The sequence below is a fragment of the Gasterosteus aculeatus genome, chromosome 9 (genome assembly GCF_964276395.1).
Source record: "Gasterosteus aculeatus chromosome 9, fGasAcu3.hap1.1, whole genome shotgun sequence".
Taxonomy (NCBI): Eukaryota; Metazoa; Chordata; class Actinopteri; order Perciformes; family Gasterosteidae; genus Gasterosteus; species Gasterosteus aculeatus.
The window spans coordinates 19,300,979-19,324,239 of record NC_135696.1 but is presented as its reverse complement, the minus strand read 5'-3'; the positions used below and the strand labels follow the sequence as shown (position 1 = coordinate 19,324,239).

General features: G+C 50.8%; 1 protein-coding gene across 2 annotated transcripts in view; it reads left to right on the top strand.

Annotated features, from left to right (window-relative positions):
- LOC120825763 (protein ELFN1) overlaps positions 1–15,339 on the top strand; it is a 62,402-nt gene extending 47,063 nt beyond the window's left edge. For both annotated transcript variants that reach the window (XM_078079553.1, XM_078079554.1), the window contains 4 exons: positions 10,090–10,700; positions 10,789–10,942; positions 11,801–11,967; positions 12,465–15,339. In XM_078079553.1, the coding sequence (XP_077935679.1) occupies positions 10,411–10,700; positions 10,789–10,942; positions 11,801–11,967; positions 12,465–14,592 (2,739 nt within the window). In that variant the 5' untranslated portion in view covers positions 10,090–10,410 and the 3' untranslated portion in view covers positions 14,593–15,339. The remainder of the gene's footprint in view (positions 1–10,089; positions 10,701–10,788; positions 10,943–11,800; positions 11,968–12,464) is intronic.
- Positions 15,340–23,261: the final 7,922 nt, after the last annotated feature.

The window sequence follows — 23,261 nt, the reverse complement described above, 5'->3', positions numbered from 1 at the left end:
TCCGTCAGGCGCTCACACACACCGCGGAGGCGGGACTTATTTCGGTTAATCATTTGAAGCAATGATGGCCTCCGCCTTCCTTCCTCTGGGGAGGACCGAGCGGGAAGCTTCGCTTGTGCGAAGGCATGTTGTCAACACAAAAGCATGTTTTATGTACAGTACGTGCTTGTGTGTTTGTGCGTGTGTGTGTGTGTGTCAGCTTTTATTGAACGCGTTACTGAAGCGGCGTCCTTAGGTCAACACACACACGCTCACACGCTCACAATGTAAGTTAGCCGGCGAGAACGATGTCGTTTTTGTGGTACGCTGAAAATAACGAGGCTGCTGTTTCCCATGATGCCTCACTGGCTGAGCGCCCCCCCCCCCCCCCCCTCGCGGCCAATCAAGTGGCAGACACCCGCTCATTAGAGCTTAAGCAGGCAGTCACACATTGTTGTACACACACACACACACACAGTCTGACTTCACCTAATGCTGATTTAGCAGCACACACCGTCTGTCAGGAATGATTAACCTTTCCATCAATCTCAGGTTTCTCCATTATTCCAGACACACACACACACACACACACCGGCTCGCACACGGTTAGGTGTGAGTGAGTGCGCCCGCCCACACACACGAACACGTATGAACAGGTTGTCATCCTCAAGGTCTTACGCGATAAGAGGCTCGATGAATCTGTTCTCATAACTAGAGGCGGGAAGTGTTGAGAGGCGTAGGGGCCACGGAGGTCGAGGCCGCGGATCAATAAAACAAAATGATGTTGTTCTGATTGTTTCACGGCGAGCACAAATAAACACACACACACACACACACACACACACAGCTTAAGATGCGCTGCATCGGGCTGCTGGCTGTCTGTGTGTCTGCAGGTCATATGGCATAATAATAGAACAAGGTAGAAGTAGCTAGCAGCAGCTAACCGTAGCTAGCAGTAGTTAGCAGTAGGTAGTAGTAGCTAATAGTAGCTAGTGGTAGCTAACAGTAGTTAGCAGTAGGTAGTAGTTGCTGATAGTAGCTAGTAGTAGCTAACAGTAGCTAGCAGTAGGTAGCAGTAGCTAATAGTAGCTAGTAGTAGCTAGCAGTAGGCAGCAGTAGCTAGTAGTAGCTAGTAGTAGCTAACAGTAGTTAGCAGTAGGTAGTAGTAGCTAATAGTAGCTAGTAGTAGCTAACAGTAGTTAGCAGTAGGTAGTAGTAGCTAATAGTAGCTAGTAGTAGCTAACAGTAGTTAGCAGTAGGTAGTAGTAGCTAATAGTAGCTAGTAGTAGCTAACAGTAGTTAGCAGTAGGTAGTAGTAGCTAATAGTAGCTAGTAGTAGCTAACAGTAGTTAGCAGTAGGTAGTAGTAGCTAATAGTAGCTAGTAGTAGCTAACAGTAGTTAGCAGTAGGTAGTAGTAGCTAATAGTAGCTAGTAGTAGCTAACAGTAGTTAGCAGTAGGTAGTAGTAGCTAATAGTAGCTAGTAGTAGCTAACAGTAGGTAGCAGTAGGTAGTAGTAGCTAATAGTAGCTAGTAGTAGCTAACAGTAGGTAGCAGTAGGTAGTAGTAGCTAATAGTAGCTAGTAGTAGCTAACAGTAGGTAGCAGTAGGTAGCTTGTCCACAGGCCAGTGGAGTCATCGGGATGATGAGACTGCAGATGCCCTGCAGCGACTGTTTGGCAATTTGTGTTGTAGCGCTCGCTAGGGAGCAACACACTATTAGATGTTTGAGAAAGATGACACACTTCATCCACAGGACAATACTGAGCGGAGAAGGAGTTTAGAAATGTTTGATTACATTGTTAAAGGAGCTCTGGGCGGGATTTTCCAGCAGCATGAGAGAAGAAGTCCAAACTAAATGAGACACAGAGGATTGTGAGTATTGTTGTACAAACTAGTGTCTCCCTGCACACACACACACACACACACACACAGCCAAGGGTTCAGCGTCAGTTGACTTTAAGAGTAAAACAGAAAGTGTGTACGTCATTGATGCAGCGGAGTGAACACGATTCCTTTCTTCGTTTAACCTTGTCGTCATATTCACCGGTTCAGTTTCTTTTGGAGAGTCACAGCGCACGTTATGTGAAAGTTGCACTGGCTGCCAGCTATGTACAGTTTTAATAATCAGATGGGGCGAAATGTAAAGATGAATCATTAAAACCAAATTGACAATTTCAAAAACGCCCAGACGAGGCCGCAATGTTGCTGACAAAAGGAGGCCGATTCCAGCTCGGAGTCTGCCGTCCAAACCGTCCTCTACATGTCCCTCCAAAACAAGCATCTTGGCCGTAAAGTCACCCGCGCGCGCAACCTTTGCCTCCTTCTCCGCTTACGAAGTGACACCCCCGCGACAGCTCGCGCGCACAATCCGCTCACTTCAAAGCATCCGTGCAGAAAAACGTTACACGCGGAACGAGTGAAGCAGACGCTTTCAGGAAGTCAGTAATCATGATGCGCCACAGTTCGGCTGTTTGTGATTGTTGCACAAAACAAAACATCTGTTATCTGTAGTCCAATGGTGTGTGTGTGTGTGTGTGTGTGTGTGTGTGTGTGTGTGTGTGTGTTCCATTATTTGCATCATTTATCTCAATTGCCGGTTCGACCATCACAGCGGAGGCCGTCTCCGTCTCTGTCAACACAGCAGCAGCAGCCTGGCTGGCTGGCGAGCGTCAATTCCCCGTCACGTTCAACCAGTCGTGTGTGTCTGTCACACAAAGGCAGACACACACAAACACACACACACACACACACACACACACAGAGTGGACAACACGGGAGACACAAACATCCACTTTGTGGCAGAGTTACAGGTCGTGTGAACACTTTCCACCATAATGTGTTTTAATGGGAAGTGGCAGTGAAAAAAGTGATTGTGTGTGTTTGTGTTGCGTGTGTTTGTGCGTGTGCTCAGCGAACACGCCGATGTTGCTTTTATAACATTTTACAGTTGGCTGCATGTATCAAGACGAGAGGGATATAAACAGCTTGAGGTGTCTGAGTGATGCCTCTTCAGCTTCTGCTCAGTCTGTGTGTGTGTGTGTGTGTGCACACGCGTGTGTGTGTGCGTGCGCGCGTGTGTCACATACTGTAGAAATAGAAAGACAGAGCGCGAGCTGCTCTCCTCGGTGAGTTATTGCACGCAGTCACCAGGCCATTTGTCTGGCAAAGTTGTAAAGGCAAACTTTGCAGAAGTTCTCAGACAGGCCATAACACGCTCCACCTCCCCGAGCACATAAGCTCTGCTTTCTATTACTGAGGAATCTGGCTGCCGCTCCGTCAGCGCGGAGGTCCCACACTGCACCGCACGCCGCCGAGGCAACAAATAGCCACGTCCGTCGGGTGGGAGAAAAAAAGCTCGGGCCCACTTCTCGGAGTGCTGTTTTCTGGAGGCGCGTCGGATTGATCCGCAGCGCGACCCTTTTTTTTTTGAGGATTATCTGCTTAAACAGATGTGCCTTTAAGAGGAATTATTCACACACCAAAAAAAGAATAATCCATCTACTGAGGAGATAGCGGCGGCTTTAGTCGGCTGAGGCGTCACCGCAGTTTTGGGTCGCCGGACCATCGACAAACTGGACGCTTCATCTTTGCACTCCACTCCTGTCACGGGGTCCCGTGGGGGACGAGGCCACGCGGTACCTGTTGGTCCACGATGCGGCCAACGCGGTAGAAACTATCTAACATCAGCACTTTCAAGAGGTCCACATTGTGAATTTACATTCCTACACAAACACGCCATGAACATAATCAATTTTCATCCCTGAGATTGGATTGGACCCTATTTAATTGTTTAATTAAAATAATTCACAGACTGCTATGATCCCTTTGTAATAAATTGATTTTGGTCTGAAGTATTGCGGCGATAAACGCTGGTGTGAATCGGCTCCCGTAATGGATTAAAACAGTGACTCAGGGAACGAAAAACTCCTCAAGGGGACGAGTGTCTGCAGCGAACCACGACGCACAACCCTGAACCGCGCGGTGGTTTTGAAACGTTGTCACCCATTTTTGTTTTGCCGCGACTCACCGCGTGGAACCCGCAGGTTTTGTCGTCCCGTGCAGAGACCAGACGCCGCCGCCGCCGCGCACGGGCGTCTCAGAGCTGCCCGCCGATGCTCTGTGGTGCTTAACGGAAAACAGCTGCCGGACAAACAGGTCACAATGACCGCCGCGCGTCCTCGCGACAGACACACTCCTGCAGCCTCCCGCGTGTGCGTCGGGCCTCGTCTTTTGGAGACGAGCGATGTCGCCGGCGTGGAGTCTGTTAGTTTTGCATGTCTACAACGTCTGACAAATCCTTTTTCATATCAGAGTGTGGCGTGCGTGGGCGTGTGTGCGTGTTTATTTGTCCGGGTTCACGCGTTGCTTTCAGAAATGTTTATCCTCAACATTAGTGTGCGTCCGAGAGTGTGTACGCGTGTGTGCTGCCGAGTGTGAAATCCCATTAAGTGTGTTAAAACCCTCTTTGGCCTACTGCCTGCCCAGAGAGACAGACTACACACACACACACACGCACACACGAGTGCGAGTTAACACACCTGTGTGCACGTGTGTTTTTGTGTGCAGGCCAGTGTGTGTCCTGCTTTGTCAGGTGTTTGGGGTCCTTGGTGTGCACTTCATAACATCTACACACTCGTTACCTCATCTCACCTACGGGGTCTTCCGTGTGCCACACAAGTATTTAAGGAGTTTTCACGTCATAATTAACGGATAGATTGATGCAGTATTTGTAAAAGCAACACTTCTCAAAGTACATCAAAGGATCGTTACGTTGATTTGACTTATTAGAAAGGCTCTTATTTTGAAATGGAAAACCTGAGTAAATGAACGTTATTAAAGCCATTTGAACAAAATTTTGTGAAAAGCATGAAAAAATGACTGAAAATACTGAAAATACTCACACGTTAAAAAGTAATATACATCAAATTGTTCTTTTCTAAGAAAAAAAAGTTTTCGTTCCACTAAAGTATTGTTAAGTAACACAATGAAGCAGTAAAATTACCATAACCAAATAGTTTGATGCTTCTATTTCTATTTCCGTGACCCTCCTCGTTGACTTTTGGATTAGGGTTAATAATTCACAGCGTCTTTCTCATCTACCTGCTGTAACACACACAACACAGCGTTGGACGATTAGTACAAAACTCAACGTGTTGAAAAAAGGATCCGTAGTCGGAATCATTTGCAGAATTGACATTGTGGTTCAGCTGTTCAAATTACTCCGACAAACTGCACGCCGGCTACAGCTCACGACAAGAAGAAAACACGGAAAAGAGGAGGAACAACGAGAGACCAGCTGTGTCTGTTTGGAGGGTTTTTGGTTTTGGAAAATCCGACGAAAGTTACGTTAGAACAGTAAACTATTCATTACAAGGTTCGTCGAGCCTCTGGTGGCAACAGCCACAACAAGCTAACGAGCTAACGAGCTAACAGTTAGGAGCATCTGTCCTTTTCGTGGTCAATGAATGAATGTGTTTACTTGCAAAAGCGTACCGTCAGAATCTTACCGCACAGCCCTTCCTCAAGGTCCCCCCCATAATGGACCTGGGAGTGAGGGGGGGTTTAGTTATCTGAAGTATCTGATGCATAATCACTACAAGCAACTTGAGGTTCCGCTCTTCGTTTGACCACGAAAAGCAACACGAGGATAAAACACAAACAATTCTGAGACGGAGATATTTCCACATCAGCCCTCTGCTCTCGTTTTCTCGCCTCTCTTTGGTGCAGCTCTGACTCTTCCCGTCTTTTCTCAGCCCCCACCCCCCACCCTCCGGACCCCCCCCCCTCATCCTCTCTCCTCTCTGAATACCAAACGCGTTACGTAACCAGGCGTCGCCACAGAGGATCATCCGGGGCCTCTCGCATGTTGGCTTCCCTCTGCAGGGGAGTGACAAGTGGAGCACCGCAGGGCCGGTGGAGGAGATTCATGTCAGCGGGGCCTGTAATCCCCCCCCCCTCCCACCCACACACCCTACCAGCCCCCCACACACCCTACCAGCCCCCCTCCTGCAAAGTCAGAGATGGAGGACAGTGAGAGACGGAGGAGAACAGAGATGTACCGCTACGCGAAAAGTCAAATCGTGTATGAAAAGCATTATTATCTTCCCCATTTCGTGCCAGCTGCCATCGACTAGAACGCGGCAGTGGACCCCCCCCCCACGCCGCCACCCCCTCCCTCCCTCCCTCCCTCCCGCCACAGGCTCCCTAGCAGGCAGGGAAATATTTCTATAATAGAAATGTCCGTCACGCTCCCCGTTCCCAGATCTCTTATAGAAATGTCCATCACGCCGAGTCCGAACGTCAGCTCAACCCCGAATACTCCTCCACCCATCACCCCCCCTCCCTTTAAACACCCCAGAGGCGCAGGGGGGAGGGGGAGGCATGTGTGATGTCGTCCAATGTTGCAGCCATATTTCCGTAAAAGTCGATCACTCTTATAGATGGAGGGTTTGGGGGGGGGGGGGGACAGATTCTCTTCTGGTGTCTTTGAGTCGAGTGTCGTCACGGGAGGAGTTGCTGTAGCTCTTCACTTCTTGTGTGATCTGATCCCCTCACATCGATCGCACAAAGCACGCGTGTCACTTGTGCCCCGTAGAGTGTGTCACATTCAGGGGAGGGGGGGTGGGGGGGTGAGTAGGGCGGGGGAGGGGGGGGTCTGCGCACTGCCCAGAAGAGTTTGTGTAACGTGGTTCGATGAGAAGTCCCCAGACGGCGAGGACAGATTTATTCTTCACGTCCGCGAGTCGATGCGCTTCACAGCGAAAAAACAACAGAAGATGAAGCGGAGAGCAGGAGGTTCGGCGGGGGGGGGGGACAGGCTGAGTGACCTTTGAACTCGGTGCATGTATTCTTCCAGCTTTTAGGAAGACAAACGTGCACGTTGAACTCGTCACAAAGGCAGTGCAGCACTGAGGGGGGGTGATGGGTGTGTGCAAAAACAAGCTTCATTTGCCCCAAATTGTCTTGGAAAACTTTGCTCGGTGGTGGCGAACAAAAGGAAGGTAGACACCTCCTTTAGGACTGAGCGGCCTCCCGTTATCGATCTCTCGTGGTTTGCTCGTCCTGCGATGACCAAACGTTGCATTTCCTGCGCTTGCGTCACGAGGAAAAGCCGACGATAAAAGCCACAAACAAAACACAGCGTCGGTACGTTAAGCGGCTGTTGCATCGCAGACGGTAAACATTGTCATGAATGGGGACACACATATACACATATACACATATACACATATACACGTGGGCATCGGGGGTCATTTGTCTCACCGCTTCTCCCTCACCTTCCGCGTCCTATTCCCGCTGATGGGTGTCATCAGCTTTGTCGGGTGCTGCCCCCCCCCCCTACCCCCCCACCCTGCAATCTAATGAGAGCACCGACAGACACGGCTGTGTGTGTTTGTGCGTCTCCGCTTCTCTTTCCATGTGTGCGCTCACATTAACGTCTGCCGGTTATTAATGCGCTCATCTTCTTCCTGCCTCACTCAGAAGAACCCGTCTCCTAAGTGCTGCCCGTCAGGGAGAGGTGGGGGCCGGGGGGGGGGGGGGGGGGGGGGGGGGGGGGGGGGGGAATAGATGATCACCTTCAAAAAGAAAAGGATTGAACTCACGTTGTCGACAAACACTGAACAATTGTTACCGGATTCGACTGATTCGAAGACAAAAAGAAACAGAATCAGTATCAGACAAACGGGACTGAACGTGTAGCTCCCTGAGAATAAAACCTTAACCTTCCTCATTCAACGTCTTTATTGTGTTTCCTATTCTCACCCCCTGTGACTCCTAGTCGGCATCTTGGTTGCTGATGTTGTTGTTATTGTTGTTGTCGAGATGAGAGTTAAGCGTTCGAAAATACAATAAAGGATTTTCTGCTGCAGAAGCGTGATACTTTTAAGAAACTGGTTTGATTTGGAGTTTCCTCCCATGCTGCCGCTCATCTCTCTCTCTCTCACTGAGTTTGTGAAGATATTACGTTTTAAGAGTCATTAAACTCACACCAGACGGCGGGTTTGGCTTCTCTCTTCACCACGTTTGTCCGTGTGTTGTTGAATAAAACCCTGACGCTCTGCAGTCGCGAGGCCTCCCGAAGGGCCGCTCGGCGTCTGGGGTGACGCCTCTTCGCGTCTACGCAACCCGCCCTCAAAGCACCTGACCTCTGACCCCGCAGCCGCCACCCCCTTTCGGTGAAGCGGGTTCACAGTCCCACCTCTCCGTGTGGCGCTTTGTACGCCATGAATCTTTAAATGCGACACAGCTGGAAAGCGAGACGGTCATGATGCTGAGTGCTGGAATATTCCACAAGGTTGTTCGTAGCACCGTCGGTGTGTGTGTGTGTGTGTGTGTGTGTGCGTGTGTGTGTGCGTGCGGGGAAGGTGATGAATGATGCAAAACGGAAAAGAGGCCGACAGACTCTTAACGCTTCCCCCTTCACGCATCACGTTACCTACAACGAGTGTATTCGCTGCAGAAGGAGGTCAAGTGCGAGCCGGTAACCGCCGCTGTGTCTATTCCTGCTCGCGCTGCGTCTTCCGGCACCTTCAGCCGCCGTCACGGGGCAAAAAGAGGTCAGGCCTGGTCCCGTTTGGGTCCCGTCCACGCCGAATCCCCCCGGTGTCCCCCCGTTTATTTAGCCCGGCCTGGCTAACGGTCGTTTCCTGTACACGTTGGTTGGTCTGTGTGAGCAGCTGGCGGCGGTAACTGGGTAGTTTTCCTCACGCTTCATGATGGGGACGCCTCACCATCCATTATAGATGGATGACTGAGGGGTGGGGAGGGAGGAGGGGGGGGCACTTGCATGAATTAACATTTCGAGTGTCTCATTCTCATGTCTCTATTACTGTGTTGAGGAGAACGAAAGCACCAAACGACCTGATCACATGCGTGTTAAGGCGGGATGGTTTTCAATGGTTGACGATGTAAATGTTGTGATGTGATGATTGCAGATGCAACAGCAGCAAGAGGCCCTCGGGAGAGCGTTTGTGCGTCTGTGAGATGAGATGCATCACCAGAGGGGTTTGGTGTCGGCATCAGTCCGGCTGATTATTCACATCGATACTTAAAACAAGTCTCTACTCCCTTTAGGTGCTAAATTCTAAATTCATGGCCGTAAAGTAGCAGCAAATCACTGCCTAAGTAAAGATGTAGTGGACCTTTGTTGTTGTAAAAAAAAGCGCCCTACTACGTTTCATGAGCTCCAAAAGTTTCTGAAGATGACGAGAAACACGAATATCGTTAAAACGCACAACTGAGGCAGCTTGTGGAAGACGAGCGAAGAGCAAAGAGTTCACGGATCATCACATCACTACATCCAGGCCGGGTTTATCAAAGTCCTGCGGCGGTTTCCTTTTATTGGTCGGAAGCCTTTGATTCATTGATTCAAAATCATTTTGAAGCAGATAACCAACCCTCCCTTTAGCCTGGGGGCCGTCATCGGGCCCCTGATTTGCAGAATGAGACAATACTATGAAAGACATCCTGATCAACCTCCGCTCTGTTACGTGTGAATCGGCGAATGACGGCATGTGAACAGCCGTCGCTCCAAAGACAGTAGACGTCAAAAAACGACCCTCCACCGAGCGATAAGAGAAGCCAGTGAAAAGAATCACTGGCTCTTTACCTTCTTACCGCCTCGCCCCCCCTCCCCTCTACCTCACGCCTCCATCCCGCCATCTCTCTCGCCACTTCGTCCTCCTCCTCCTCCCCGCGTCCTCCTCCCTCCCGTCGGACATCAGCTGTTTGTTTGGTTTTTCTCCCAGGAAGAGTTTTATTTGGAGCAGATTAATTAATTAGATACCGTATCAGCGAAGGCGCCGTTCTTAGCCCGGGTTTATCGAGGCCCGGAGGCTAATAGCGTGGCGGGGAAACGTGCGTGCGCGCGCGCAGCATCGACCGGCCCGCGTGTATTCTCAAGAATTCGCAGGTGCCCGTTGTGCATCCGCAGCGGCGTGCGCTAATTGGACTTGTCAAGAAAGTCAGCGCCGGCTGGTTATATAAGAAGCAATAACCACCGCGGCGCCATAACAGGCGCGCGTTTGTCGGTATGTAGCGCTGACTTTCATTAGCGAGTCCTTTCTAACGCTCCCATCTCTCTCTCTCTCTCTCTCGTGTTCTCCAGGGATCAGAGTTCTCCCGCAAAGCGCAGAGCAGCGAGCGATGAGGAAGAAGGAAAAGAGTTCCTCGTCCAATCAGAGACGCAGATGGCCACGGAAGACGTGAGCACCAGCCCATCCGGCGCCGGGGCGACTTCCGCCTGCCAATTCGTGCACAGCGAATCAAATGCGACCCCGTGATTGAACAGCGGACGCAGTTTACCTGGACACCCGTATCTGAACCGCGCTGATTCTACTCTGAGGAATCACTCAATCCTGACCAAATCACGCCAACACGTCCTCGCTCCCTTTCCTAAATGGCGCCGGCCTCGATGAATAGATGTTAGATGGCGCGCACCTCCGCCCGGCTCTCTCCGATGGACACCGCGCCGGCTCCCCCGATGGCCCAGAGGACGCGGCGGGGACGGCAGAGACGTGACGCGACCGGGGGTCCCGCCCCGGCGGTCCTGTCCGCGGCCGGCTCCTTCCTCCGTTGGCTCGCCCTGCTGTCGATGGTGCGGTTGCCGACGGCGACCGCCGACTGCTGGCTCATCGAAGGCGAGAAAGGCTTCGTGTGGCTCGCCATCTGCAGCATGAACCAGCCGCCGTACGAGGCCATCCCCTCCCACATCAACAGGTAAGGAATCTGAAATAAGACACCTCGGCCCACATTGTTCTCCCCCCCTCCCGCATCTGAAGCCGCCGCGCTTTTACTATCTCCGCAGCACCATCGTGGATCTGAGGCTGAACGAGAACAAGATCCGGTCGGTCCATTATTCTTCACTCAGTCGCTTTGGCAACCTCACCTACCTGAACCTCACCAAGAACGACATCAGCTACGTGGAGGACGGGGCCTTCTCAGCACAGTTCAACCTGCAGGTGAGCAGCTCCACGCGGGGTCATTCCGTTAACGCGCATCTGCACAATGCTGCAGCAGCTCGGCCGGCGACCTCTTGACTCTGCGAGGTCGTAGTCGGGGCAACGGTAAAGGGAAAAGTCAGGGGACATGGCATAAATATAAGCGGAAACACGGAGGACTTTCACCCGGGAGTCAGTGTCGAGTCATTGGAATAAATAATAAACATCGACGACTTCATTCCACCACTTTATTTACTGTGCTTTCGTACAATTCATTCTTTTATCACAGTAATTAGAGTGAGCTCCTGTTCAACCAGCAGGAACATTCAAATGCAGTTTACACACTGATGCAGAACCTTCTTTTGTTAAATAGAAAAGGTCCAATGTTCTTAAGTTCTTCATAAAATGTCTACTATCACTTAATAAATATTTCGGATATAAATATCTGATAATGATTCATGATAATGGAGGAGTATTTCCTACTTTCACCCGGGTTACGGATGTGGATTATTCCAGAATTATACACAAAAAGAAAGAAGAAAACACTCGCTCATTACGGCTTCCAAAACGCATTGAGTGTTTTTCACCAAACTGGGCTGAACGCAGCCGTAATGAGCTGGCGTAGTGACACACACACACACACACACACACACACACACACACACTACCCGATGGATTCCTGCCAGGAGGTAAAATGCGAACACGAAGGATCTCGGTAAATTGAACACGGCACGCAGGCTCAGATCACCGCGTGGAACACGAATCGCACTGAACCGTCGTCTGTTGGTCCCGCGCGTGCTTCCAGCCCGGCGTGCGATGCTTGGCGCCGGCCCGGCTCTTCAGAGATTAGAATAATCCCACTCGTGTTTGCCCCTCCAGGTCCTCCAGATGGGTTTTAACAAGTTGCGGAACCTGACGGAGGGGATGCTGCGCGGCCTGGGCAAGCTGCAGTACCTCTACCTGCAGGCCAACCTCATCGAGACCGTCACGCCCAACACCTTCTGGGAATGCCCCAACATAGAGAACATAGACCTCTCCATGAACAGGTATGACGCCAAAAACATGCTGCGGGGGAGTTGAAACCATCAGTTGATTAATCAATTCATTTACTTGCCGCAAAAACGGAAAGGACAAGCGGCAGCGTTGGTGTCATCCAACCCAAATTCAACGACCTGCACTGACGGATCCAACCCTTTTTTTCCCCCCGCGCTGACATTAAGCCGCGCTGCGATGCTGCAACGAGCCGTTCATGCAATAAAAGTTGAGATACTTCCCCAGTGGGAATAACTCTCTTGTTCACACTGTCGCCTCCACTTCCATAATCGACCTCCTGACTTAAAATCAACAGCAGGTGCAAGTTTAAGTGCTCTTTGAGGCCTGTTAAAAAGGTGTTATTGGGAATCCTCAGGGTCCCGAGTGGGTTTAGCAGAACTCTTAAGTCCCACCCTTCATCTCCGGCCCGGCCAACGTTAGCAGATAGAAGCTCAGGGATGCGGGCGCGCCGAGGTGACGCTGTCTGTCTGTGTCCTTCCCCCCTTTGCAGGATCCAGGTGCTGGACGGCGGTTTGTTCTCTGGACTCTCCAAGCTGACCACGTGTGAACTTTACACCAACCCCTTCAACTGCTCCTGCGAGCTGCTGGCTTTCCTCCGCTGGCTCTCGGCCTTCCCCAACAGGACCAGCGAGCGGATGGCGTGCGACTCGCCTCAGGGGTTCTTCGGCTACAACCTCCTGAGCCAGAACCCGCGCGCGGCGAGCCAGCGCAGCGCGCTGCACGTGCTGGGCCTCGTCTGCACGGACGACGGCAGCAGCGTGACGTCTTTCTACATGATCGGCACGGCCGACTCGCCCACCCCGCCCCCGGATTTCGCCTCCCCCTGCGGGCTGGACGACTGTGCTTCGGGGACTCCTCCCGACGAGGTCATCAACATAAGCCCCATTTTCTCCGACACCAAGCCGGTCATGGTGCTGAAGCAGGTGCTGCATTCCACGGCCGTGATCACGGTTCAGATTCCTCAGCCGTACAGGAAGATGTACAGCCTGGTGCTCTACAACAACAGCTTCTACTTGGACATACAGGTTCTGAAAAACCAAAGGGAAGATATCGAGCTGAACAACCTGAAGCCCAACACCGACTACACGTACTGCGTGGCTTCCATAAGAAACTCCTTGCGCTTCAACCACACCTGTCTGACCATCTCCACCGGACGCCGCGCCGGGGAAGATACGACGGACAATCAGTCGTCCGCCACCCACTACATCATGACCATCCTGGGCTGCCTGTTCGTCATGTTGCTCTTCCTCGGCCTGGTGGTCCACTGCCTGAGGAAGAAGAGGATCATGCAGGAGAAGGAGAGGAAGATGAGCAGGATCCAGAGGACCCTGATAGAGCTCAAGTACGGCGGAGAAGGGGACATAGAGGGAGGGAGCGGCGGATCCGTGGCCCAGAAGCTCGGCGCCGGCGAGAGTCTGTCCAGGATGCCTTACCTGCCCCAGGGTGGCGAGATCGACCCGTACAAGCTGCAGGAGGTGGTAGAAACGCCGGCGCACAAGCCCGCCAAACTCAACTACATGGAGGTGAGAGGGTCCGGCATCGAAAGGGAGAGAGAGCGAGAGCGGGACAGGGACAGGGAGAGGGACAGGGAGAGGGAGATGTCCCCCCAGGCGAATCCCCAGGGCTCAGTGGCGGAGATCTCAACCATCGCCAAAGAAGTCGATAAAGTCAACCAGATCATCAACAACTGCATCGACGCCCTCAAATCGGAGTCTACCTCCTTCCAACAGGGGATGAAATCCCCGTCTTCTGCGGGCGGGGGGGCGGTGTCCACCGCGGAGCCTCAGCTGGTGCTTCTTTCCGAGCAAGGAGAGCGAGAAAGAGGAAGCGAGTTCCTCTCACCGGTGTACAAGGGAGGAAGGGGAGGAAGAGAAGACCGGGGGAGAAGCTATCATCACTCTCTGCAGCGCCACCACAGCATGGAGGCGCCTCCCACCTCCAAGAGGCCCAGCACCTCCTCCTCTCCCGGCTCCGCGCGGAGCCCCCGCTCCTTCCGCTCCGAGGGAGGCTACCACTCGTCGGAGACCCGCTACATCGAGAGGGCCTCCGGCGGCGAGCGAGGGGAAAGGGGCGGCGGGGGCGGGGAGGCCGCTCGCGGGGTCAACCCCGCCGCGGCCATCTTGCGAGCCGAGGCCCAGAGAATCCGCCAGTACAACGAGCACCGTCACTCCTACCCCGGCTCCCAGCAGCACCTCCAGGAGCTGCAGCAGCAGCAGCAGCACCACCCCCAGGTCCTGCAGGACCTCCACCACCACCCAGGCGGCCGTAAGCCCTCCATGTTGGACCCCCTGACCCTCGGCAGGCAGGCCAAGCAGCGGGAGCTGGCCTACTCCCAGCTCTCGCCGCACTACCCGCTCTCGCCCCAGTACCACAACCTCAGCTACTGCTCCAGCCCGGAGGAGGACGAGGAGGACGAAGGGCTCCTGTGCACCCCGACCCTGGGGCTGTGGGAGAGGTTCAAACTGCACCGCAAGAGGCACCGGCAGGCGTCGATGGAGGACGAGGGGTACGTGGCGGCCGGACACGCCCTGCGGCGAAAGGTGCAGTTCGCCAAGGACGAGGATCTCCACGACATACTGGACTACTGGAAGGGGGTCTCCGCCCAGCAGAAGACCTGATGCCCCGGCGTGGAGGGCCCGAACGCTTCGAAGACGGAAAATACCAACAACACGGACTGATACACGAGTGACTTGTAAATACGCACAAATACACACGACTTGCAGGATCTACGGAATCGGACTGCACACATAGATCTACACACACACACACACACACACACACACACACAAACCACAAACCAAGCCTTTGCTTCTGAGAACACGAAGTTGGACCAAACTAATATATTATATTGAACAACAAGAATTATAGCTTATAGAGATACTGAGTTACGTTTTGTAATGTAAAACACATTATAGCTCAGACTTATGTAGCTGTTTGTACCACGTTTTGAATGAAGAAAAAAAACATAATAATACTAATAATGAAAATTAAGAGCAGAAACCTTAAATGTTGCCAGGCAACCCATCCTGAACCGCCTGGCTACGCTTTCAATCTGCCTCGAGACCGACGTTCACCCCACCTGACCGCGGCCGACTGACCTCTCCGGCTGTCGTCGTCGCCGCCGCGGCGATCCGTTAACATTCTGCCTGGACGGGAAGCTCGGCGCGCTGCTTTAAAAAGAAAAAAAAAAAAACATTTTTAAAAGATCCACCGTTATCTTTGTACATCACAGTGACAGACTCTGGATGGGTCGCCAGGCAACAGTAGTATTCAACCGTGCTGAGAACGAGTCGGTAGCTCTCACCAGGAAGTGAGCATAATGTGCCAAATCAACAAAGTGCACCAACTTCTCCTCGCCACTGTTTTTATAGACAGTTTAAAAACCTAGAATGATATGTTACTACTTATTAATTATTCTTATTACATTACTGGTCTTCTTCTTATTCCTACGCTCCACATCATTAATACTCAATATTGTTTGAACGCGGCTCCGTTGACGCGTGTTGACTGAACCCTCTCAGCCGAGGACGCAAACACCGACAACGGACCAGACTTTTCAGTTCTTCTTTCCTCACCGAAGAGGAATGTGCTCTCTGCTGAGCCGAAAACCAGGCCCGTCGTTACCCCCCCCCTCACCCTCCTGAAGAGGGTCCGCTGTACAGATGAGAGAAGTTCTATATTTGCAACAGAGGTGACTGTTTTGTTTGTACTCTCTGACAGGGGTACGTTTTGGATTTTGAAATCAAACTAAAAATTCTAATCTTCAAATGAATGTCTTTTAACTCCCACGGGGGGGGTTCAGGGGGGGGGCAACATATCTGCACTGTTCAAAATCAAGAAAGGACTCTTTTGGGAGGAGACCTAAAGTGATCCTCCACTGTGTCCTTTCAACGAATCGCCCCCCCCCCCCCCCCCCCCCTCCAGGTTTTCACTGGTCGGTTTCCTTCGGGATTCCTCCGGTTCCACTGTGGTGCCGTTGTGCCGACTCAACAAAGTCGTATTTGAAAGGAATTTAAATACGCTACTATTTACAGACCTCTCCTCCTTCACGTCGACACATCAACAACAATTTGCACAAAGCGTCCCGTCCCGTCCCGTCCCGTCCCCCCCCATTGGCTCACTGGTCCCCTTCTACCTTCCAATCATTTCTAAGACCAAAGTACTGTGGTAGTAAATTGCCCTCTATAGCCCCCCCGTGACCCCGCTGTTCACCCACCATCACCCTCACAATAGCAGCTCTAGCACAGGCGCACACATTTAAGTGTACCCACACAACCACACACACACAGATGAATGTATTCTTTGTTTTCCCGATGAACAAGCTGCATTCTGAACAGCGTCCTCGTCCGTAGAAACTTTTCTCCAGGTGGCTCAAAACGCGTTTTCAGAGCGGGACACGGGGGAAGAAGGAAAAAAAGCAACGAATATTTGGCTTTTCCCAAGGAAGCAAGAACCGACCACTCAGGGCGGATTCTCTCCCGGGACGACTCTCCTGGCAGCAGCAGCTTGTTTCGCCCGGCGAACCGAATGTTGTCCGCGAGGAGGGCGGGGGTTGCCTTATCAAAGGGTTTTTCAACAAGAAACATATTCCAGATGTTAGAAGTGTAAAATGTGATGAGCACCGCCAGCGTGGTGAAAAGAGGCCGCGTGTTTATGTGAACACCGGAGGCCGAGCGCTGCTGTTTGGCGCGTACGGGAGAGCGAACGCTTCAACTCAGCGGATTACGGGTCGAGCCTGCTGGACGCATTCACAGTACCGACCGATTAATGGTCACAAATGCGTGCGAGGACTTTTTGAAACGGAACAGACGGCCTCGAGGTGCACCGCGGGAAAACGAACGCTGAAAACGTGACTGGTGAATGGAAACACTGTATAAACTCTTTTCTCTGTTATTCTCTGCTACGGTGAGTTCAGAATGCTCAAGTCATTAAGCCCGGTTAAAGCCATAATCGCGGGATAGTGAAATCACCACAGCTGCTTGTAGCACTGCAAAAAAAAAAAGAAAGAAAAAGCACATTTGTTTGTGTGGTTTCAAAAAAAAGAGAATGCCCTCTCCTCACACTGCAGCAGCTACGACGAAGCGTCCAGCTCCAGACGGGCCGTGGTCGTTTCTGCGTTACACGTCCCAGATTGTGGCTTTAACTTAACAACAGCCTTAAGAACATTCAATTTTTTTCATTACTCTTTTTAACCGAAGCGTTGCTTGGAAAATCAAAGGATTTCCTCCTTTCTTAGCTTATACTTTCCTGACTGCAATTTTGATAATTGCTGGATTCTTAAGCCTCACTTGAGCATTCTTTGAGTAACAGTAATACCAACGTAGCGATGTATTATACTACTGTTTCTTCTCTTCTTTTCGTTCTTTTCCCGGTTCTGTTTGTGAACAATAATGGCCTGAATTCCTCACGTGTCGGAGAGCAGCGGAGCTCGTCTGGAATCGGACGACAAGGCGCCGGTCGACGCCGCCACCCCCCCCGGCCCGGCGCCGCCGCTGCTCCTTGAGGCGCGAGGAAAGAAAAATAAACTGTTTTTTGAAACTACAATGCCTAGAAAGTGGAAATAAACAGAGGTCCTACTGACGACAGACAGAAACACTGGAGCATGATGCGAGGGAATCCTCGGCGCTTGCGTGTGTTGCCATAGGATCTCTGCCAGCTTTTCTTTCTTTTCTTGTCAAAAAAAAAACAAACTTAAATGAGCACAATAAAATAGCTTTTCTTTCACCGTCTCCTTTCCTGGAGAAACCACACCTGCGGCAGATGTTTCAAACACACTCGGGGCTTTTCACATTTCAAAAGCAGAAGTATCTGCAGGCGTTGAGCGGTAAGAAAAGAACGTTTTTGGTGCCAGGTTTTAAGATATTAGTCTCTGGTTTTTGGTTCCGCCTAAACAGACCTGCAGGGGAGACTTTCGGCCAAATGACGGGAAAACGGCAAGTTTTGCTGGACAAAGTGGAATATTAACAAAATGATGCGGCTTGACGGGGAGGTAATAAATCCTTTTGGAGACTAACAAGCCAGAAACGGGTCAGAACCAGTAGCATAATAGCGTCATATAAACTGATTGTCACACATTACAGCACTTACAGGGGTTCCCCTTTACCCCCACACAAATAAATTGTAGAAATAGGCAAACTAGTTCCATAGTTATTACACTTTTTATCACGGGTGTGCTATCGGATCAGAGGCCAAAAAAGAGGCTTTTCTGCAAAAGGGGCCACAAATAGAATGTGAGGAAAGTCACGCGTGTGGAAACTGGTTTCACAGAGTGTCTTATGCAAGTCACGCAGAGTTCAATGACCGTTGCTTCTACACGTGAATCGAAATCAAGTTTGTAGTTTTATAGCAAAAAACAACATGAACACATCACAATAACTAATTGTAATTGGTTAATCCACATCCGTGGGAAGTCTTTGGCTCCCAGTTAAATATAATCCGCTTAAAATCACATATATTTTTATCTATACTATTTATGTCCGAGCTAAATCCGGGGCCGGGTGGCGCCGCAGGAAAACCGACGGACGGACCCGAGGCTCCGACTTCAAGAGATGCTTCAAAGGAGGGAAAATGAAGTGATGTCATAGTACACAGTGTTGCGTTGTGGATGAAAGGCCCGCTCGCAGCGTGTCCTTGGTGGGATGAATTATAATCGTTGCTTCGCTGGATTTTTATTTGACTGCAGCGACTGATCCCTCTAAAGAGGAGTGTTCTCGCTCCGGAAAAAATTGGCGTTTAATAGGCCGAGAAAATGTGTCATTTAAAATAGCTTGTTTGTACGAAAGAAGTATGACGCTGAGTGACTGCAGCAACGTCAGGATGTTTGTTGTGCCGGGACAAAAAGGGTCGAGGACGTTGAAGTTCGAACCGTCAGCCGCTTAAAACGTGGCCATGTGACGCGCGGGAGACCTTCAGTCAGCAGAAGGTGTCCCGACACGCAGCCGTTCACAGTCACACCTTCTCACCTCGTCCAGAGACCTTTAGTGAGAAGCCTCTCTGCAGGTAAGTGAGACGCTCCCTGAGAGGCCTGGAGACAACTACCACATGTGATAAAACTACAGTAGAACCCACGATGAGAATGTTAAATGGCTAATGACGACAGTGAAACGTTGGAGAGATAAATAAGAAAATAAAAAGCTTTAATTGGAGAAGAAGCAGGACTTTGTTCTTGAGAAGTCGCTGCACTATTTTCACCGACACATAAAGTGAGGATCCAGGGGTTTTGGAGCTTGACCCACATTAGAGACTTACAGTACAGTTAAGATTTCAATGAAAATATTGCTGTTGTCAGCTATAGTTTCCCACAATGCTGAGTTTTAAAAAAAATATGAAAGATTATCTTAAGTGCTTGAAAGTTTCACCTTTCGGGGAATAAGCTCATTCCCTTTCTTACCAGATGGTCTCAAATCAGCAAGATTACTTTAGCTTAGCATAAATACTGCGATCAGCAGGTCTTGCCAACGTGAGGTTGCTAAGCAACCGGCTGAAAAGCCCGGCGGCTCGTGTCACAATAAAGTATCCATAAAACCACAAACTGCTACTTTTGAATCCCCTTTGTGTTTGGATTGAACAATGTAAAGTGTAGATCAGAGAACAGAGCCAGGCTAGAGCTATGCTAGTTATGCTAAGCTACGCTATCCACCTATAAACACATGTGGGGCTGACGCTCTGCTACAACAGAGGTGCAAAAAGGCTCCTCCTTAAACCATCATTTAAGCAAATAGGTTTTTTGGGGGAAAATCAGAATGTTCTACTAAGAAATGTTTTGGCAGAGCAGAGACGAACTTCATGGCTCACGTGGGCGATGACACAGACTTAAATAACCCCTCGGATTCATAGTGCAGGAGCACGATCCCATTCCATCGCCAACCGAAATCGCAACGCCGAAGAGGTTTCATTACTCCTTATCTCCAAACCGGCGCGGTACAAGCGGCTTAAGGGCCCGACGGTGGGAGGCCTCCATCGAGACGAGAACACGTCCTTATGGGGGCTTTTTCATTATCCTTACATCTCCCATCTGTCCCGCATGACTCCAGGCCAGGTGAGCACGCGATGTCTCCACTGTTGCATCATCTTTCTCCAAAAACCTCATTTCACCTCTCGCTGTGGCGCCTTCCAAGGAGCCGTCTTATCAAAGCAGTCTGATGCAGGGCCTGCAGCCCCCCGACGCTGGGCCTGCAGCCCCCCGACGCAGGGCCTCCAGTCCCCCAACACAGGGCCCCCAGCCCCCCGACGCAGGGCCTGCAGCCCCCCCGACGCAGGGCCTGCGGCCCCCCCGACGCAGGGCCTGCAGCCCCCCGACACAGGGCCCGCAGCCCCCCGACGCAGGGCCTCCATCCCCCCGACGCAGGGCCCGCAGCCCCCCGACGCAGGGCCTGCAGCCCCCCGACGCAGGGCCCCCAGCCCCCCGACGCTGGGCCTCCAGCCCCCCGACGCAGGGCCCCCAGCCCCCCGACGCTGGGCCTCCAGCCCCCTGACGCAGGGCCCCCAGCCCCCTGACGCAGGGCCCCCAGCCCCCCGACGCTGGGCCTCCAGCCCGCCCCACTGTCAGGGTTTGGTACACAAGTAGCTAACAGGCTCCTGACCAAAATATCTCTCTTTTATTAATGTGTGTGCTGTCTACCCCCCACCCCCCCCCCATCACTCTACAGACGTCCATCAGGACAAAAAGAGGCAACAATACTCGCCCCTCCCTCATTGGCTCGTGGCATTTGCGGTGACACTTCCGGCAGAGATGGAGGGTAGAAAAGGGACGGAGAAACAAAGAAGCAGAAAGAAGCCGGAAACGGAATTAAAAATGAGGGTGAAGGAAGATAAAAGAGCGCCGGGGTTCTTTACTCGTTGCCCCCGTTTGATTCCCCTCACAGCCTCGGGGCTCGTCTTTGTGAAATAACCTTTTAAAAAATGCGCCTGATGTGGGTCACCCAGTGAGAGCAGCCGTCCGCCTCATTCTCACCACTTTATTACTACGTATTAAAATCAACCCGCTCACAAGAGGAGCCTGCATCGCACACGTGCACACGTGCACGTGCACACGCACAGGGTGAGAGGACACTGAGGGGCGAACAACACGACGTACAGTTAGTCACCAGGTCAGCGGTCAAGTTAGTTGAATTAGTTTTCTCTTTCTTAGTTGTCTTCGACTTCTGAGCATCTCAGCAACTTCTGTTACGACGTCTCACGAGGGACCAGCGTTCAGGAGACGCCTGAAGGCGATGAACCGGATCGCACCCCTAAAAAGACGGAGTGAAGGAGCAGAGAGAGAGAGAAGAAGTAGAGGGTGGAGGAAGCGTTTCTTCTTTACTTTGTCCGGAAAATGTATTGAAAGGAAACACAGGGTTTCCCGCGCGCGCTCGAAGGGGCTTAAGACCAAAGATCGAGGCGCCGCAAATTAAAAGCGCTCTAATTAGCCAAACCGTCACTCTGCAGCTCGGGCAGCCATATTGAAGCGTGTCTGGAGACCTCCACCGGCCCCTGCTTACCAATTATATATATATGTATATATATAATATATAATATATATATATATATATATACACACGCTGCATGGGAGCGAGGATTAGAGGAAGCGGCTGTCGAGGATCACACTTGCCAGACGTTGCAGCGGCGTTCCAAAATGTCCTAATGAACGGGGAGGGACGTGTTAATGAAAGTGCCCTGCGGAGCTCCGTCACCTCCCCTCCACCCTCCCCCCCAAAACCCCCCAGCTTCTCCTGGTCCCACCAATACTGAGTGCATTATCGCAGCGTTAGCCGTGGCTAATTGATAATTGGTCACGTGATCATGAGTCAGTAGCCGCTGCTAACAGAAGAAAATACACAGTATTTCAAATGAGGCTTTAGGCTCTCTGGGTACTTTTGTTGTGTTTTGACTAATAAAGAACTGTGGACGGGATGATGTTCAATTTTGTTGTGGATAATGTAAGAAATAAATAATGAGTTTTATGAACAATATGTAGGGAACTTCCATTACCGTGATAATCGGGGAAAAAGCTGAGAGTGGTTTGAAAATAGAGGAACTTTTAAAAGTGTGGAAACTTTTAATTGATTTATTCACGCAGGAGGAACTTTTTATTTCTGATTATCTCAAGTGAGATTGTTGAAGAAGAAAGTGATTTAAGGTGAAGCTGCTCCAGTTTGTTTCCAAACCGTTTCAAGTGTAATCAAGAGCTTAATATAGTATGTTATATTTAGCTAAGATAAAGGGGACATGAAACACTCTATTTTAAGTTTTTGATGCAGTTTTGAAGTCACTTAACTATTTTATCATCAAAGCATCTATTAACTTTGCTTACATTTTATTTGAGTAAATGCATTCTAAAGATTCCAATACTAAAGCAGTTTGTACGCACAGCAGCTTGACTTTGTGTTGTATTTGTTGTAAGCGGTTAGTTTGTAAATGTTGGGCGAATGAGTCACATGTTACATCGGTGGGATAATAAGAGAAAAGGGTTGAGACGATGACTTTGAATGTAGTCAGTTTAATGGACTCAAATCCACGCCGAGGCTTCGACCCGAGACGAGGCCTCACCCTGAAAACGGCCTCGGTCGACAGTCGTTCTCTGGGGGGGGGCGAAGACGACGACGAAGAAAACCCAGCAGTCAAACGTTCAAACCGGGTTAAATCCCACGCTTGACGTGAACGTCGAGAGGGAACCTGGGCTTCGTTTTGGCGAGCAGCCAAACCACGGGAAGTGCAGTAACCATTAAAGCGGCAGGCCGCCGGTGGGAACGAATCACAGAGTTCCCTCTCCGCCGTCTGAAGGCCGAGGAGGAACGTCGCAGGAGCGGAGGGATTAGAGATGAAGGAGACGTGACAGCTTTGGTTTCTCTTTGCGTCCCACAAGGCCGCGGCTCGTCTCACTTATCAATATTTCTCTGTGGTGGGAAAAAAATAAAAATCTTTCGAGATGAAGTCGAAATGCCAATTCTGTACTTTTTAAATTAAACACGAGAATCTAAAAGATTCAGAGCGGCATCGGAATGAGTTTGATGGGCTTTTCCGAACGATTGTTTACCGCCTGATGGGGATTGGTGTGAAAATGGGATGAATGCTGCAGAGTTCATGAAGCTCAATCCCTCTCCAGCCACCACTTCATTTACTATTAATGAGATATCAGCAGATGCACTAATTGTTTTCCACTGAGAGGTGACGGGCTGATAAAATAAAGATAAAGGAATGAATAAAAAAGTGGAAAGAAGCGAGGAGCAGCAGAGAAGTCGAGGGGAAGGAAGAAGATTTCACAGGCGGAGCGATAATGAAATGGAAGAAACTGAGATAAAGGACGGAC